This window comes from Ruditapes philippinarum, unplaced genomic scaffold (assembly GCF_026571515.1).
Source record: "Ruditapes philippinarum isolate M1 unplaced genomic scaffold, ASM2657151v2 ctg7193_1_1_1_1, whole genome shotgun sequence".
NCBI lineage: Eukaryota > Metazoa > Mollusca > Bivalvia > Venerida > Veneridae > Ruditapes > Ruditapes philippinarum.
In genome coordinates, this window is record NW_026858210.1 from 10,524 (window position 1) to 27,569 (window position 17,046).

The 17,046-nt window shown below is 32.3% G+C and overlaps 1 protein-coding gene across 7 annotated transcripts in view; it reads right to left on the reverse strand.

Annotated features, from left to right (window-relative positions):
• Positions 1–640: 640 nt before the first annotated feature.
• LOC132752495 (CDK5 and ABL1 enzyme substrate 2-like) overlaps positions 641–17,046 on the reverse strand; it is a 32,839-nt gene continuing 16,433 nt past the window's right edge. For 3 of the 7 annotated variants that reach the window (XM_060742824.1, XM_060742826.1, XM_060742823.1), the window contains 8 exons: positions 16,389–16,488; positions 15,204–15,287; positions 5,861–5,961; positions 4,787–4,893; positions 3,916–3,952; positions 2,958–3,020; positions 2,200–2,304; positions 641–1,774 (listed from right to left, as the gene is read on the reverse strand). In XM_060742824.1, the coding sequence (XP_060598807.1) occupies positions 1,634–1,774; positions 2,200–2,304; positions 2,958–3,020; positions 3,916–3,952; positions 4,787–4,893; positions 5,861–5,961; positions 15,204–15,287; positions 16,389–16,488 (738 nt within the window). In that variant the 3' untranslated portion in view covers positions 641–1,633. Of the gene's footprint in view, positions 1,775–2,199; positions 2,305–2,957; positions 3,021–3,915; positions 3,953–4,786; positions 4,894–5,860; positions 5,962–15,203; positions 15,288–15,543; positions 15,568–16,388; positions 16,489–17,046 lie in introns of all 7 variants that reach the window. The other 4 variants (XM_060742828.1, XM_060742825.1, XM_060742829.1 and 1 more) reach the window with 2 other exon arrangements.

The following is a 17,046-nucleotide window of genomic DNA, read 5'->3' on the forward strand; positions in this document are numbered from 1 at the left end:
GAGAACGCAAAAAGGGGGGGGGGTGAAAAAGGCGTAGAAAGGCGTATATATCTGGTAATGGGTTAAAATATATTTTTTTTGTAATTGTACATAATTTTGCAAATATTTCAATTCCTTTCTTTTACACTTTACATTATTACATTATAATTGTGTTATAAATGATTATTTACATTGACACAATCTGGACAAGGAGCCAGGGCTACGTTTCATAGAAAGTCCTATGTGTATCCTAAGACCTAGGACTTATGACAAACACCAACTAAACCTTTTTCAATAAACATTTTCATCTTTAGTAAAAGTTTAAGACTTCGAATTAATTCGTTATCCTGAGAGACGTTACATAATACAATGGCATGCGCTTCAATCTGCAATGTGTAAATGTGAAATCTGCATGGCTATTCAAAAATTGAGAAGTCTCAACATAGCAGTCACAAGTTCGGACATTTTCTTTGAAACAAAAAATGTCTCATTTTTTGTTTATTTTTTATGGTTTTATATCATAAATATGATGCTCAAATAAAGTTTTATCAATATCGTAAGTTCCAAAAAGCATTATTTGTAAAGATATTACTGAAATTGACATTTCACATAAATAAAGGGAGGTAATTAGAAATTTATTTTCGATAAAGTCTATGCCAAATTTTTCAATAAGAAATGAATGCATATATTTTACAGATTACTTATAATGCATATTAACATTTGTAGCACATATTTAACATATTCTTGGATGTTTGGAAATTGTTTTAGAAGAATAATTAGATACATATATAAAATTTCACTCAATTGTTGTTACATCCTTCATCTATACAACATATAGGATCTTTAAGATTTAGGACTTTCAATGAAATGCAAACCAAATATTGTTAAAACTACTATTGCTATAAATATAGCATGATAAAAATACATGGTGACATAAATAGTGTTCTCGGTTTTAAAAGGAAATATTTATCCCAATCATTTCCAAGAAGCTGAACAATGAATTTTTTAATTTTAATTTTATAAAAACAATAACTAATAAATAAAGATATTGGAAATAACTTGTGGCAGTCAAAGGTTTGTCATAGTTATAGGTTGACTGTTGTTACCATTACTATTTTAAAGCTTTGAACGTTACCTAAACATCAAATATCATAACATACATGTATTATTCATGTGATAGAAAAACAAAATGCAATAATCATTTGTACCTCATTTTTGCCCCCTGGGAACAGTGGGAACTTCTGGCTTTACAATTTTCAAGCCCTTAGTAAAGCTTAAGTTCCTACGCTGTAAATTAAACATACTCCCAGCAATTAAAGAACAAAACATAAGCACCATATTCACCCTCTATCACAAAGACAGAGGTGAAAACTTTCCTTATTTCCCTCACTATACTCTGCCTATCTGCCTATCTTATTCAGTGAGGGGTCATTTCCCTTGCTAGCAGCCTTCCCCCCCCCCTTTGGCCCCCCCCCATCCTTCCAAAGGCGTGATAGAGCCAGGTATACAAATGACTGGGAAATAATTGTAAGCTGTGGAGAATTCTTAACTATTCATATCAGAGAATGGCCTAAGCTAACTAAAATAATATTTCCTATTTTTGTATCACAATTTTGATAAAATATACATAAATGAACCTATTATATAACCACTATCAAGATTGGTAGAGGAGCCTCTGATAATGTGGGTAAATTTCGCTGTCGGCTATTAGCAGGGAAAACTCCAGAGCGACCAGAGTAGCAAACTCGTATGCCAACATCTCCTTCCGGTGCAGCCGGAAAACGTCTTCAAGTTGCTGAAATATGGAATTATCAAATATATACTGATTCCTGAATGTAAATGAGTCCTGAACGCTAATGATAACAGTTACATTTCTGCATAAGTCTACCTCTGGATGACTATAATGTCTCAAAAATGTCGATAAAACGCCACCATTTTACTTCTCTTTACTTCTTACAGTGTCACATACATTTAATTTCTCTATTTAAGGTCATCTGACGATACAATTTTTTTAAACTTGTCATCACTATTCTTTATATGGAATATTAAAAAAGTTACTGAAGGAAATAAATACTGGACCAACTCCACTATTGGTTTTCTGCACCACACAGATCACAAAATGCCATGTGGTATAAGCACCATGTAAAAGGCTAGAGAAGTATTATAAAAACACTTAAACTAGTGGAGTCAGTGAAAAGAAACTAAAAATTGTGTACTTACATCGATAAGTTTAGAGAGTTCTGTACCCTTGATATCATTCAGTTTGGCCGACAACATTAGGCAAGCACCTGCACAAAGTTTGCGATTCTGCTTTGAGATCAATAACTGAAATGAAATATGATAATTGGTAGGTTAAGCTAAATTAAACCATGACTTCTTTAAAGGTGATAACATAACTTTGATTTATTTAATTACTGGCAATATATTAGCAGAGTGTATTGTAGCTAATTTCAACAATTCATTCTCACCCATAAAACCTGTAAAAAATGTGAATTCTTTATAACTGATGTGATAAAGATTAACACTGCAAGTTTGTTCCCAGTAACTTGATCAATTAATTTTCTTGAGGAAAAAATCTTTATTTTATAGACATGATCATTATCTGATACAGTTTCCAGTTGTTTTCTGGAATTATTACAAACATTTGAGCCACGTCACGACAAAACCAACATAGTGGGTTTGCGACCAGCATGGATCCAGACCAGCCTGCGCATCCGTGCAGTCTGATCAGGATCCATGCTGTTCGCTGTCAGTTTCTCCACTTGTAGTAGAGTTGGTAAGCGAACAGCATGGCTCCTGATCAGACTGCGCAGATGCGCAGGCTGGTCTGGATCCATGCTGGTCGCAAACCCACTATGTTGGTTTTGTCGTGACACGGCTCATTTACATATCCATACAAATATCTGCAATAACATAAGCCTCTGACTTCACAAGACTAACCAGTTCTTTACTTTAAAATTTCTCTTTCACTAACTTACCTTTAATATCAGTTTTTCAAAGAAAACATATGCTTGGGCAACAGTCCATAAATCTATATTGCACTGAAAAATAATACAATAATTATGAAAACTAAATTAAATAGTAATACTGTATATATTACATGACGACAATAGCTAGAAACATTCAAAGCCCTTGCATGCACTACATCAAAACATGTCTATCCATTATTTTATTACTCAACAAAAAAGTATTCCTACAGATGGTAATAAGCTTTTATTGATAATATATATTTTGATTTTTTTAAAAAAATACCTAGATAATTTTTTATTTGTTTGATTTTATGGCCTACTTATACAGTTTAGGTCATAAGGCACCAAAACAGGAAAGATGATTTTGGCTAACCTTTGGTGTTACAAACTTAAAGCAACACCAGAGATCAAAAAACCAACTCACTTGCTGGAGCTAAGTGATGCATAGACTCAATTAATATAAACCCCTTCAGTCACCCCTTACCGTCATGCAAGGTTAAACAGTGGCTGCAATTCTAATGCCTCAACTCAAAAAGGCAACCCCTCAACTACAAGGGAAACTATATAATTTTACAAAATCTGGAGTGCAGGTACTAATTTTCAATTGAATCATAGTTCATGTGCAAATCTTCATGTGATTTAGCAGAATCTTCATTCAATTTATAGTTCAGTTGCAAATTTTAGGGAAATTTAGTTGCATATTAATTTTCAATTAAAGGTCAGATGTCAATTTTTTTTAGCCAAATACTGAAAATCTAATAAAATATTCATTTAATTCATACTTCAGTTGCAAATTTCCAGGAGATTTAGCTGCATATTCATTTAAATTAGAGTTTACATGCAATTTTTTGGAAAATTTAGCAGAATATTGAACAATTAACAGAATATCCAGTTTAATAATTGTTTAAATGCAAAATTTCCAGGAAATTTAGTTGAATACTGATTTTAAATATTATATATGTCTCACCTTAACATGTCCTATATTTCTCATTTCTTTTTTCAAACTGAAAAGAAAACAACAAATATTTTTTCATTATTAATTTAGGATTTTTAGGTATAACAAGACCAGATACATAGAGACATGTTATGTAAATCTCTGATCAAGACATATATATGCAACTTAAACTTTAGTCAGCAAACAATATAAAGCCTTGTTAGCATACATGCCATAATTATTTAGCATATTTCTGGGACACATTCCAATATTAACTTGACAATAAGATTACATTAAAACGTAAAATTTCTGGCTGGAAAGTGGATTATTCTAGATTTTTATTTTTACCAAGACATAAATGGTCTCCAGAACGACTCCGGGACAGACACCTGATTTCCAAAAAAATCCCATACATTATGGCATGTTTGCTGGTCAGACTGCATGAATTTGTAGGCTGGCCAGGCTTCATCAGGTTAGCAAAGGCTTTTTACTTCCAGTTAAAGCAGGGCTGGCAAAATCTGATTCTGACCTACTTGTCTGTTTTATCTGAACCATTTCTTTACTTGTTTGTATTATATTTTATGATGTAAATTCTGAAAAGAATTCACCTGTCCCTTCAGACTGTGACAGCCTTGGTAATATTTTGATTTTTTCGCCATTGTAAAGGGTAAAGTAATCAACAGTCTTTAAAGTCCTGTATAATCTAATAACTTAATTATCTAGACCATTTCTGTACTTGTTTGTATGATTTATAATTTAAATTCTAAAAATTTTTTTAGACAACCTCCGCAAAATGAAAAATTAATTTTGCCAGGCTAAGTAGTCAACCTTTACCTTATAACAAATAACATAAAAGCTGTAAATGAATTCTTTCGAAAGTTAACATATATATGTAAATTATTACCTTCTGAACTTTGTAAGGGTAAGCTGAACATTTGGAAACTTTTCCCTGAATTTTTCGTTCAGTTCTTTCTTCAAAGTTGAAGGCTTCACATAATCTATCACAGAAGTCTGAAAAAAAAATCCACAAATAATACAGTATTATGTATCAGATGGTTCATTTAATAAGGTTATGTAACATGGATGTTTATATGCATTGTGTTGATAATATATATATGATACCAAGTAAATTTTGCAAAAATACTTGCAAGTTCAACGAAATACACTATATTATACTAAAAAAATACCATGGAGACGGATATTCTGATCTCGTCAATTTACACATAATATATTTTTTCTTGCATATTTTACCACATTTTACATGGTTTACCTAAATAAATTGTCATGGAAATTAATATCATTCCATCTGTTACTATTTTCTTATAGTTGTGTATGAAATGACATAATTTTGAAGCAGGGGACTCATATGACACACCCATTGCTAGATGAAATTTCCGGTATTTGTAAAACAGATAAGAAAACAGAATCCTTAAAGATTGCCTACTGCAAAATAGAAAATGTTCCATACTCAGTTTGATGGAGTCTGTTCATGAACAGAATTGAGCCGTGTCATGATAAAACCAACATAATGTGTTTGCGACCAGAATGGATCCAGACCAGCCTGCGCATCCGTGCAGTCTGATCAGGATCCATGCTGTTCGCTATCAGTTTCTCTGCTTGTAATAGAGTTGATAAGCGAACAGCATGTATCCTGATCAGACTGCGCGGAATTGCGCAGGCTGGTCTGGATCCATGCTGGTCGCAAACCCATTATGTTGGTTTTGTCATGACACGGCTTAGTTTTAATACATCCTAGAACAGGCTTAAGTAGAATTAAATATTTAAACAAGAAATGATGAAAATTTGAATTTAGGAACACCCACAACACCTGTAAATCTGGTTGGATATCACGGAACGTTCAATGTGACACATTTTTGTCATTTCATGATGAGAGTGTAATGTCCCCAAGTTAACTTTTGAAACACCAATATGATAAGCAACAATATCACAGTTCTGTAAGCAATGGTGTTAATCGTACCATGTAAGAGGAGAAGTTGAGCACTGTCCTGTATCCTCCAGACTGCAGCTCCGGATCATCTAACAAATTTGGGTTATACATCTCTTCCTCCTCTTCCACAACTGAAATTAAACCAAAAATACTCGTGTATATCAAACACTTAAACCTTCAACCCACTATATTTCTTAAATCAACTTGACCAGTATATTATTACCAGATAAAAATGTGAAGTCAGACAGCCAACAGTATAGAGCCTGGTCAGACTGCATGGACATCAGTCGTGCTAAAAACATTGCTCCTTATATAATGTAAATAATTTTCTATTTTATTTGACGGTACATTATGTCGTAACCATGTACATTTTGAACACATCTTATAGTGACTCAATGCCCATCTAAGGGTATAATATGAGTGAACAGGTGAGAGTAAAATAAGTTTACATGTTGCCATAATTCCTTTTTCAATTTTATGATTTACTTGGAATGAATGATAAATAACTCATGTGGTCCAAGAAATTTCTATAAATATCCATAGAAATTTACCTGTAAGATTCAATTTAGAAGTCTTTTTACTTTTAAGGCAAATTTATATTTTATCCTAAACATTTACCAATATCAACTGTTGGTCAATCACAATTATAATATTCAATCTTTTGAATTTAGCTTAACTTGACAATTAAAAATGAGCATAATGCAACATTAAATGAAAGGCCACAAAAACATTCTTTACCAGCTGTTAGTGATCATATTAAACTCAATATCAATGTTTAGTCTGCATGACTTGATACACATGCACAGTGGAAATCAGTAGATACACTTGCCCCAAGACCATGTTAAATGGCTATATAATAAAGGAAACATAGAAATTTATTTCACCCAAACATCCAATTTCTTGATTATATATTGTGCTGTTAGTAATTCTAAACAGTCTATTCCCAAACAATCAAGGTCCTTGTGTTGTTTATCATGTGATGTAACACTGTTCTAGTTATGTCCTGGTATTAGATCAACTGAGCAATGAGAAACATATTATATTGGACCAACTGTGCGATACATTAGATCAACTTAGCAATATATTATATTGGACCAATTAGCAACTATGCTAATTAAATCAGATCAACTGAGCAATATATCATACTGGATCAACACATGTTTTTTTTTTATCAGTAAAACAGAATATGCCTGTTTGCGATAAAAAAGAATATTATTACATAACAAAAGGACAAAATACAAATTGGCAGACCAAGTGTATAAACTGTAAAACTGAAGCACTGTCTTTTAAAAATATTACCAATTTTTTATGTACATTAACCTTTATGCGACTAAATTATCGTATCATAATTGAACTCATTCATCTTTCAATGTGGACAAAACCATTCATCATTCTTAGGGAAAATTTCAAAAATATGATCTAACTGAATAGGGAACATGGACCATGATCAGACAGTACAGATGTGGCAGCTGATCCTGGTCTGCACTGGTCCCATAGGTAGAATCTCTTACCTAGGAGTTATATATTCTATACATACAGATAACTAAAACCGAAAGAAATAATATTTTGAAAAGAAATTACAAGGTCTGACAAAATTCTTATGACATCATAATTATGACAGGGTGACATAAACAAATGTGATCTTTTAAGTATTTAATACGTCTAATAATGACAACAAAATGAAGTGAAGTACTAATAATAATACAGTGGGAAGTGAAAAGGGAAGGTGTTTTTTTTTTTTTTTTAATTTTATAAGTACAAAATGTACTACAACACACTTGCATACTATTGTAAAAAGGAGTTACTAAGCTAACATAATTATGAGGAAAATATTATACATGTACATTTATCTCTCTGACGATGATTTATAGGAACAGCTTGTCTCATAATTAAACATTTGTTAATGTGTTGATCTACACATGAAATTATCAATATAAAAAACTACATACATAATAATAAAAAAATTATATTGTAATGCAGTTAACAAAATATTCATCTTTTACAAGAGTTGCTTAAAATATTGTTATAGTTCCTTAATAAATGAAATATTACCCAGTAGAAAGACTGACATGCAAATTTACCAAATTACATGTACATTATACAGACACTGGAATACCAAGTCTTCAATGCTGAGCACTTCTTAAAACTGAACACCACTGAGGTTTTTTGCAAAATTTCAGATCATTGGACCACTTCATTTTCCCAAGTGATTATTAATCTTGAAAAAATCATCCAAATGGGGCTAAGAATAGCACAAAAATATAATTTTCAATTTATTTCAGAATATATTATTACAATATATTATTAAATTACTTTTGCATATCTTTCTGTTTTAAGTGTTCCAGCTGATCTATGTAAGAAATTCAAATTTTATGCTTTTAGGCTTTTGGACCTCGGTGGAGGTCCTTTATGGTAGCCAGCTTTGTAATGTTTTTTTTTTTGATATTTTGCTAGTCATCAAAATATGAATATAAAAACTACAAGCCTAGTTTTCACCAATCTAATAACCAGATTGTTCCTATAACATGAACCTTTTTTTAAACAGGCATATGAAAATTTGGTCCATTGAGCAATCTTTACCACTATGCAGTACATGTTGTTAGACCATTTTGTTTATTCACTCAAAGTTAGTAAGCAAGGCTATTATCCTTTTTACATGATAACATTATGAATATCATTGATGCTGTGTAAGTCTCCCTTTGACAACCAACTTGATTACTTTAAAATAAATTGCATCAGTCAATTGTAATCCCCCACATCCCCAGCGTGGGAAAAAATTACTCAAATTTTTACCTTCATGCAATCCAAAATTCCCCACAATTACCTGTGGATGTAGGCTTTCAGGGGTTACAAATCACTGCTGCATATGAAATATGCATGTACTATTTTGATAACTGATCCACTCATGTCTAAAATAAACTTATATGAAGAATGCTGGAATTCAGCCTAATTATCATCATTTCCTGATTATCTAATTGAAGATAAAGTAAACACAATTACAACCAAAGTTTGAATGGAATTCAAAATTCAAAGCTGGGCAAAGTTCTTAAATGAATTCAGTATTTAATAAGTTAAATGATATTTTCTTCATGTGTATTTGTTTGTTTTGTCAGATTGGAAGTCACAAATATACTGTATAGGCCATATGGCCACTTTTCAGCTTTACTTTACTGGTGGACCTCAGGTGCCTCCCTGTGCATTATTTCAGACACAAGCAGGCACCTGAGTAGAACAATTAACCTTCATTAAGCCAGCTGGATATCTTCCTCATGTGAAATAACCCAAAGTCCCTGACACAATTTGGACCCACAGCGGTGAGGGCAAGTGGTTCAAAGTCAGCAACTTAAGCCACTCTGAGCACCAGAGACCATATACATGTGGTTGATCTTTACATTTATCTGTTGTTTACTCAAGCTAACAAGAAAATATACAACTGAAAAACTATGTTGAAAAGCAAAATTCACTAAGTGTTAAAAACCAACTACATTTAAAATGATATTAAAGTATTAAAGAGCTCTATACAATCGCTAGAGAATTCTGAAACAACAAATATTATTGCATAACAAATGCCAATCACCATTATAGATCAAATATTTCTAATTAGCAAAAATTCTTGAATAATATGTTTACAATCCTATATATTATATACAGATCTTGAATAATACATTTACAATGCTATATTCTATACAACAATAACTTATTATTATCATGATAATTATAATAATACTAACAAGAATTTGTAACAGAGTTACCAACGTCCCCCGCCCCGGGAGTTTTATATGAAGCATAAAATTGTGCTATTTCAAAAGATTGAGGTATGGATCTCAGGACATTCAGTCCAAAATTATGATCAATGCTAGATCTGCAAATGTAACAATAAATTTGTTAAAAAAATAAAATGAAACACGGAATTTAAAAATCTATCATGTTAAGCTTTGACCTCTAAGTGTGACCTTGACCTTGGAGGTAGGGGAGCAGGTGTTGTGCATGACATAACGTCTTATTATTGAGACTATTTGTGCCAAGTATTTTCGAAATCCCTTGAACTATGAAGAAGTTATAGATTGGACACAAAATATACCCTATAACAGACTATGTAAATTTTTCACCTCTAAGTGTGACCTTGACCTTGGAGGTAGGGACACAGATGTTACGCATGACATATCATCTAATCATTGTGACTATTTGTGCCAAGTATTTTCAAAATCCCTTAATCTATGAAGAAGTAATGGATGGGACAAAAAATATACCAAATAACAGACTCTGTTAACCTTTGACCTCTAAGTGTGACCTTGACCTTAAGAGGTAGGGGTGCAGGTGTTGTACCTGACATATCGGCTTATTATTGTGACTATTTGTGCAAAGTTATTTCAAAATCCCTTGAACTATGAAGAAGTTCTAGATTCGACACAAAATATACCCTATAACAGACTATGTTAATTTTTTACCTCTAAGTGTGACCTTGACCTTGGAGGTAGGGATGCAGGTGTTGCGTATGACACATCCTCTTATTAAAGTGACTATTTGTGCAAAGTATTTTCAAAATCCTTTGATCTATGAAAAAGTTTTAGACCGGACAAAAAATATACCCTGTAACAGACTATGTAAGTATTTGACCTCCCAGTGTGACCTTGACCTTGGAGGTAGGTGACTGGTTTTTGCGCATGACACATCATCTAATTATTGTGAACAATTATGGCAAGTATTTACAAAATCCCTTCATAGATAAGAAAGTTATGGACCGGACACGACATATACCCTCAAATAGACAATGTTAACATTGAATGAGCAAGTACGACCTTGACCCTGAAGGTAAGGGTCTGGTTGTTGCGCATGACACATCGTCTTATTATAACCAAACATTTGTGCCAAGTTATTTCAAATTCCTTTCATAAATGACAAAGTTATGGACCAGACACGAAATATACCCTGTAACAGACTAGGTTAATATTTGACCTCCAAGTGTGACCTTGACCTTGCAGGTAGGTGACTGGTTTTTGCGCATGACACATCGTCTGATCATTGTGAACAATTATGGCAAGTATTTACAAAATCCCTTCATAGATAAGAAAGTTATGGACCGGACACGACATATACCCTCAAATAGGCAATGTTGACCTTGAATGAGCAAGTGTGACCTTGACCCTGGAGGTAGGGGTCTGATTGTTGCGCATGACACATCGTCTTATTATAATAAACATTTGTGCCAAGTTATTTCAAATTCCTTTCATAAATGACAAAGTTATGGACCGGACACGAAAGTGTGACGGACGGACGGACAGACGGACGGACAGACGGACGGACAGACGGAAGGACAGACGGACGGAGCCTATTTCTATATCCCCCTTTTTTCTTCGAAAAGGCGGGGGACAATAATGATAATAATAACAATGTATAAAATTTCATTATCATTATTATTATTATAAAACTTTTTTCAAAGTAATGGTAATTCTTGATTGTTTCATTGGGTTTTACATCACACCGACACTGTAGAAGTCATATGGCGACGTTCCAGCTTTACTGGTGCAGGAAGACGTCCGTTGCCCTTCCGTGCATTATTTCAGGCATGAACAGGCACCTGAGTAGAACCACGGATGTTCCGTTAGCTAGCTGGATAGCTTCCTCACATGAAAGAATCCAAAGTGCCTGTCAGGTTTCAAACCCACAGCGGTGAGGGGCAAGTGGTTTAAAGTCAACAACCATAACCACTTGGTAATTCTTGAAAGGGTAAATAACATCCATATTACTTTCTGTCAAAGTGAATCGCATATTAATTCATGTTTAAAAACCTTTAAGAAAGATAAGAAGACATGTTGTGAGGTTACATAATTCTAATGCATTGTGAAATATGTATCTTCAGCTTAGTGAAATAATAGGTTAACTCCTCTTAAATTTTAGAAGTAGTTACCCAATTACTGCACTAAGGTGAGAATATGGTAAAAGAAGGATAATTATGTCATAAAAAAGTTTTCTATTTTACTTCAATGCATGTCCATGTTTCAAGTGTTGAATTCTAATTGGCTAATTTCAATTACTGTGGCCTTTTACATTGTTTTATTATTGATTTATTACAACCTTGACCTTTATTGATCTGTAAAAACAGAGATATACATCTACAATGTAATTGCTATTTTTGTCAAAGATTGCTAATATACTGTACTTTGTGACACACCTAAAATCAATAGATGCCATAAAGGTGTTTTGTTTTTTTACTTTCCTCAAGAATAGTCTATCTCTGACATATACCATACAAAAGGAGGAAATTGGTTACCATAGGAAAGCTGACAGAGTTTAAACTTTCCTACACATAAAAGGGAAAACTTATAATAATCCAAAACAAGATTGCATTTTAGAAAAATGCTATGCCACCACATTATATAATACAACACTAAATGGTAGAGTAGGAACAGAAGAGTTTTTTTTTCTGTTTGTATACAAATGAACTTTGCCATAATGCAGTTAAGTTTAGTGAATTTGGTTAAGGTCCTATTTCACATGGCCTAAATTTCAGGACTATACAAAACAGTACATCAAAGGACAAGAAAGTAGGTCACAGGGCCAATTTTGACACCAGAGGCAAAATTTTAACAACTCTGGTAGAGGACCTATAGAGAATATTATATACCAAATTATATACCAAATATCAAAGACCCCCGGGTGGGGCCAATTTTGACCCCGGGGCTATAATTTGAACATTTTGGTAGAGGTCCACTACACAATATTTCATGCAAAATATCTAACCTCTAGTCTTTTGTCAATTCAGAGAAGAAGTTTCTTCTATATACTTATAAGGAAATCCTATGACTCCCCTGGGGCAGGGCTAATTTTGACACTAGAGGCAAAAATTTAACAACTTTGTTAAAAGACCTAAAGATGACATCATATTTAAAAAAACAAAGCTCTAAGTCTTGTACCTCCAGACAAGAAGACATTAAAGGTTTTACTATAATTATGTACATAATGAAAATCAATGACCCATTAGGTGGGGCCAATTTTGACCCCAGGGCTATAATTTGAACATATCTTGGTAGAGGTAAGACTACCAGACAATACCTTATGCAAAATATCTATGCTCTAGGGATTGGGGACCTTAACAAGAAGAGTTTTGAAATTATTTTTATAACTCCTTCTCCAGATTTCAGCATGGAATCAAATTCTATGAACAATTTTCGAAGCGCTTCATCCAAGGATCAATCCTGCTATGTAATCTATATAACACACATAAATACATACATACACACAAACACAGGTGAATCGCTATTATGCCACCACATCGCAGATGCTACAGTAGCATAAAATACATTTCCTTTTTTAATTTCAGGAATCAGCAAGATCTTTGACAGAACAGTTAATTGCATGTGACAAATATGGTATCAGTAATTGCTAATTTGTGGCTAAAAGTATGTGATCAATTACATTTAAAGAGAAGTTAAATGTAATCAAGGAAATTCTCTACTCATCTATTGGCACTTAAATTGACATTTGAAAAACATCGAAATTTGCCCTTAGTACTGTTTTAACCCTGATATTGTTTGATTTTATTAACCTGTCAATTGCATACTGATTTCACGGTCAATGCACACAATATATTAATCTTCGATAAATGATCGGTAAACTTCGTGAAATGTACGCAGTTAGATTTGATTAAATTTAATTTGTTTCTATAAAATAGTTACACTGACTAAAAGTATGGATCGAACAATAGACCTCTAGAGTATGAGGTAATTACCCAACCGACTGTGCTATTGCGAATATGCCCAATACACAGACATTCAGAGAGTGTGACCTTTTAAAACATTAGTCATAAATTACTCCAAATTAATTTTCGTAATCTATACAGACGGAATCGATGTGGAATCGAATATTTAAATGAGTGCTATAATGTATTCATAATTGACAGATCTATAAAATCAGACTATACAACTCATTGTAACCTCTCTGGAGGGAGGATAAAGCAGTTTTTCAAGGAAAGAATGCCAAAATCTTATTAAACCTTAGCAATATAAGACAAGATAATGGATCTTTTTGTGTCAAACTTGAAATAAAAGCAACTTGTGAGGGAATCTTTTTACAATAAAACTAAATAGAAGCACTTTGCAAGGGCATGTAGCTTTCTAATGTGACTTTGGAAATGTCTTGTGAGAAAGTTGTAAGCTTAACGGTATAGCATATTGCAAAAAGGATGTGTAATCAAACAATTAGAGTCCCACAGTAAAATTAAATTCAAAGCAACTCTTCTGATTAGATAGAAAGTTTTGTATATTGCAGCTTCGAAAATAAAGCTCATTTAACTGGACACAATTGTCTTTGAAAATAAAGTCATGTCCACTCTGCTGTAACCTTGAAATCTGAGAAAATTGCATAAAAGTATAGCTTTCTGCATAAATCTGGGAAATAAGTCAACTATCTTAATTAAGAATTAAGCTTTTTCAATAACATTGAAAATAAAGCAATACTACTTTTTTGCATCAACTTGGCATAAGTTGGATACATTCAGGAAAATGAAACTAGTGTTTTTTATCATAACAGTTTGAATTAAACATAATTTACTTTAGTTTGATTGTGTATAAAGGTATAATTATATAGAGACACTCTCTAATCAATTCCTGGAATCAACCAGTACTGAGCAATGAGTGAAAAGTTTCTTGTTCAAGGAAAAACCGTTTGCATCACTGTGGTGCTAGCTGACATGTTACCCACTTAACCACTTATACTTATTAATACTGTTATTCACTTCCCATCAAATAAGATCCTTGATACCACTATTGTATAACACCGATAAAATTTAAGGTTTTAGTCATACAGTCATACAAATTTAAATAAAAACTCTAACCATCAAAAGTATATGTACAAATTTAAATGTAAGTGAATAAAATAAAAGTCAACTACATTTTTCCTGTTTATATCAATAAACGGTTGCATTGTTAACAAAAAATATCCACATAAAATTGAAAATCTTAGGCATTAATTTTAGGTAAATAGCAATGTCTAGAGAACAAATAAAATCAAAAGGCACTCAAAACACAAAGGTAGGTGAAAACTGTCCATATAAAGAAAATGCACTGTGTCTAACAGGTACTTTGCATAAACAACATAAAAACTTCCATTGTTGTCACACATCAGAAATGTCAAAGATCCCCTTATTATGTTTCTCTTTTATATCTAGAAATGTTTATATTTCAAAAATCGTGAAAGATACATAAAAATTAATTGAGAAGTAGCCTACATACCAAAGTGACAGTTACACACAGTGATTTACAAAAAGAGGTAAGAATCTTGGATAAATATAGATTTATTTATAAAGACAGACACATCATGCGCAAGCACACATGAAAGAAAAGCATGCAGGTGAATAACATAAATGCCGATATACCTCGATGAAGGGTCGCCATAGCGATAGAACCACGAGGAGACAACAGTTTAGGGTCCTCTGATACACTACGAGTGTATATTCGACCTGTAGAATTATTGTAATTTTCAGCAATGACAATATCCTGCTAGTTTTTTTTTTTACCTTACCATTTTACCCAGACTGCATTGCTTTGTTTTCAAAGCATTTTCTTCACATCGGCAAAGATTTTTTTCAAAAATGCCTTGATACAAGTGTAAAACATAGAAAAATTATTAATAACAAAACAATTATATCTGTTAATTAACTGTTCGAACAGTGAACTAAAATTTTCTGTAACAACTTCGAATTCAACTAAACTTACAAGATTGAGTCCAGAAACTCAAATCTGCAAAGGTCAAGATTTTATCAGATTTTTAATCTAAAGCATACAAATATGTAAATAAGTTTCAGTTAACATGTAAAATTGAAGTTAAAGCAATATGTTATAAATAATAAAGCATCTGAAATATTGCAAGTAGTTAAAATAAAAAGGTAAATATTATCCTATAAACCTTGAAACATAATTATGTGGTCTAAAAATTTCTAGAAAATAAAGCAGGGGCAACAACAGACGCATGTTTACAAAATAACAAACTGGTGAAACCCCAAACTTCACAACCAGTGTTCAACAACTAAACATTTAATATCTATCTGCTTTCATCTTATAAAGCCTTAAATAAACATTTTCATTGCATTGTTTTCAAAAGAAAATTTGTTTCATAAAAAGATATTTTCACTATTTTTTAAACCTTTCCTTTTTATTTTAGTTTATAAACTATGCAAAAAAAATATTCTTCTTTAATTCTCTTTTAACATTTTTTGTTCTAAACACATGACTTTTGTAACAAATGCCAGAAAATCATATTTAACCCATTGTTCTCAAATGAACGACATTGAAATTTGACCAATACGCAAGAGAAAAGTTCCCAGTCAAACTTTTAAGTCATGGGACCTTTTTCCTAAAATTGCTGGAAAAGACCTTGCAATATGACCGAAAATTAAGACAAAAATACAAATATTTAGACAAGAGTAACATGAAGTAAAGGCTATGAAAAAAAAAACCAAGACAAAAGTCAAATATTCGAAAGTATTCACAAAAAGATGAAAGCAGGAGAGATTCAAGTGAGTATGCATGCCAAAATTTGTACAAAACAAAAGTGAACATACCTGACAAATGATCAGACATGTTTAATCGAGATTCCGATGATGTCCGTCTAATCTCTTTACTCTTTTTAGTCGGCTCCAAAAGTTCGCTGTATGAAACATCCTACAAAATCATAGGTGATAACTGTATAACATTTAAACATGCTTAATTTAGCTTTTCATCGTAACCAGCAGAAAGTATCGCCTTTGAAGTAAACTTTATTTTCCCGCCAGAACTAATTTCAGACTGCTTTCTCTCCAGAGATGATCCAGCCAATGTGATTTAACAGATAGATGAATGTTTAATATCTCGTGGAAATAAACAAATGTTACAATAACTTCCGATATTAAAAAAGCAAAAAGTTTGTGTCAAAAGGTAATATGTTGGTAAAGTAATTTGAAAAAAAATAAACTGAATTTGCATGAAAATGATCAATAACAATAATATCATACACAGAATATACTATCTACTTCAACAATAGTGACAGAATTATTTTTTATCATTTTTATTTATTTATTTATCTGTTTAAATTGCAAACAAACATTTTGAGAAAGAATTAAATCTTAGTTTATACAAATTTATTTTAGTTCAATTGTATAGAAAGCTATAATCTGATTGAAACACTGTCAAATCTGTTCCTAGAACCAATCAGTATTAGGCAATGAATGTAAAGTTTCTTGC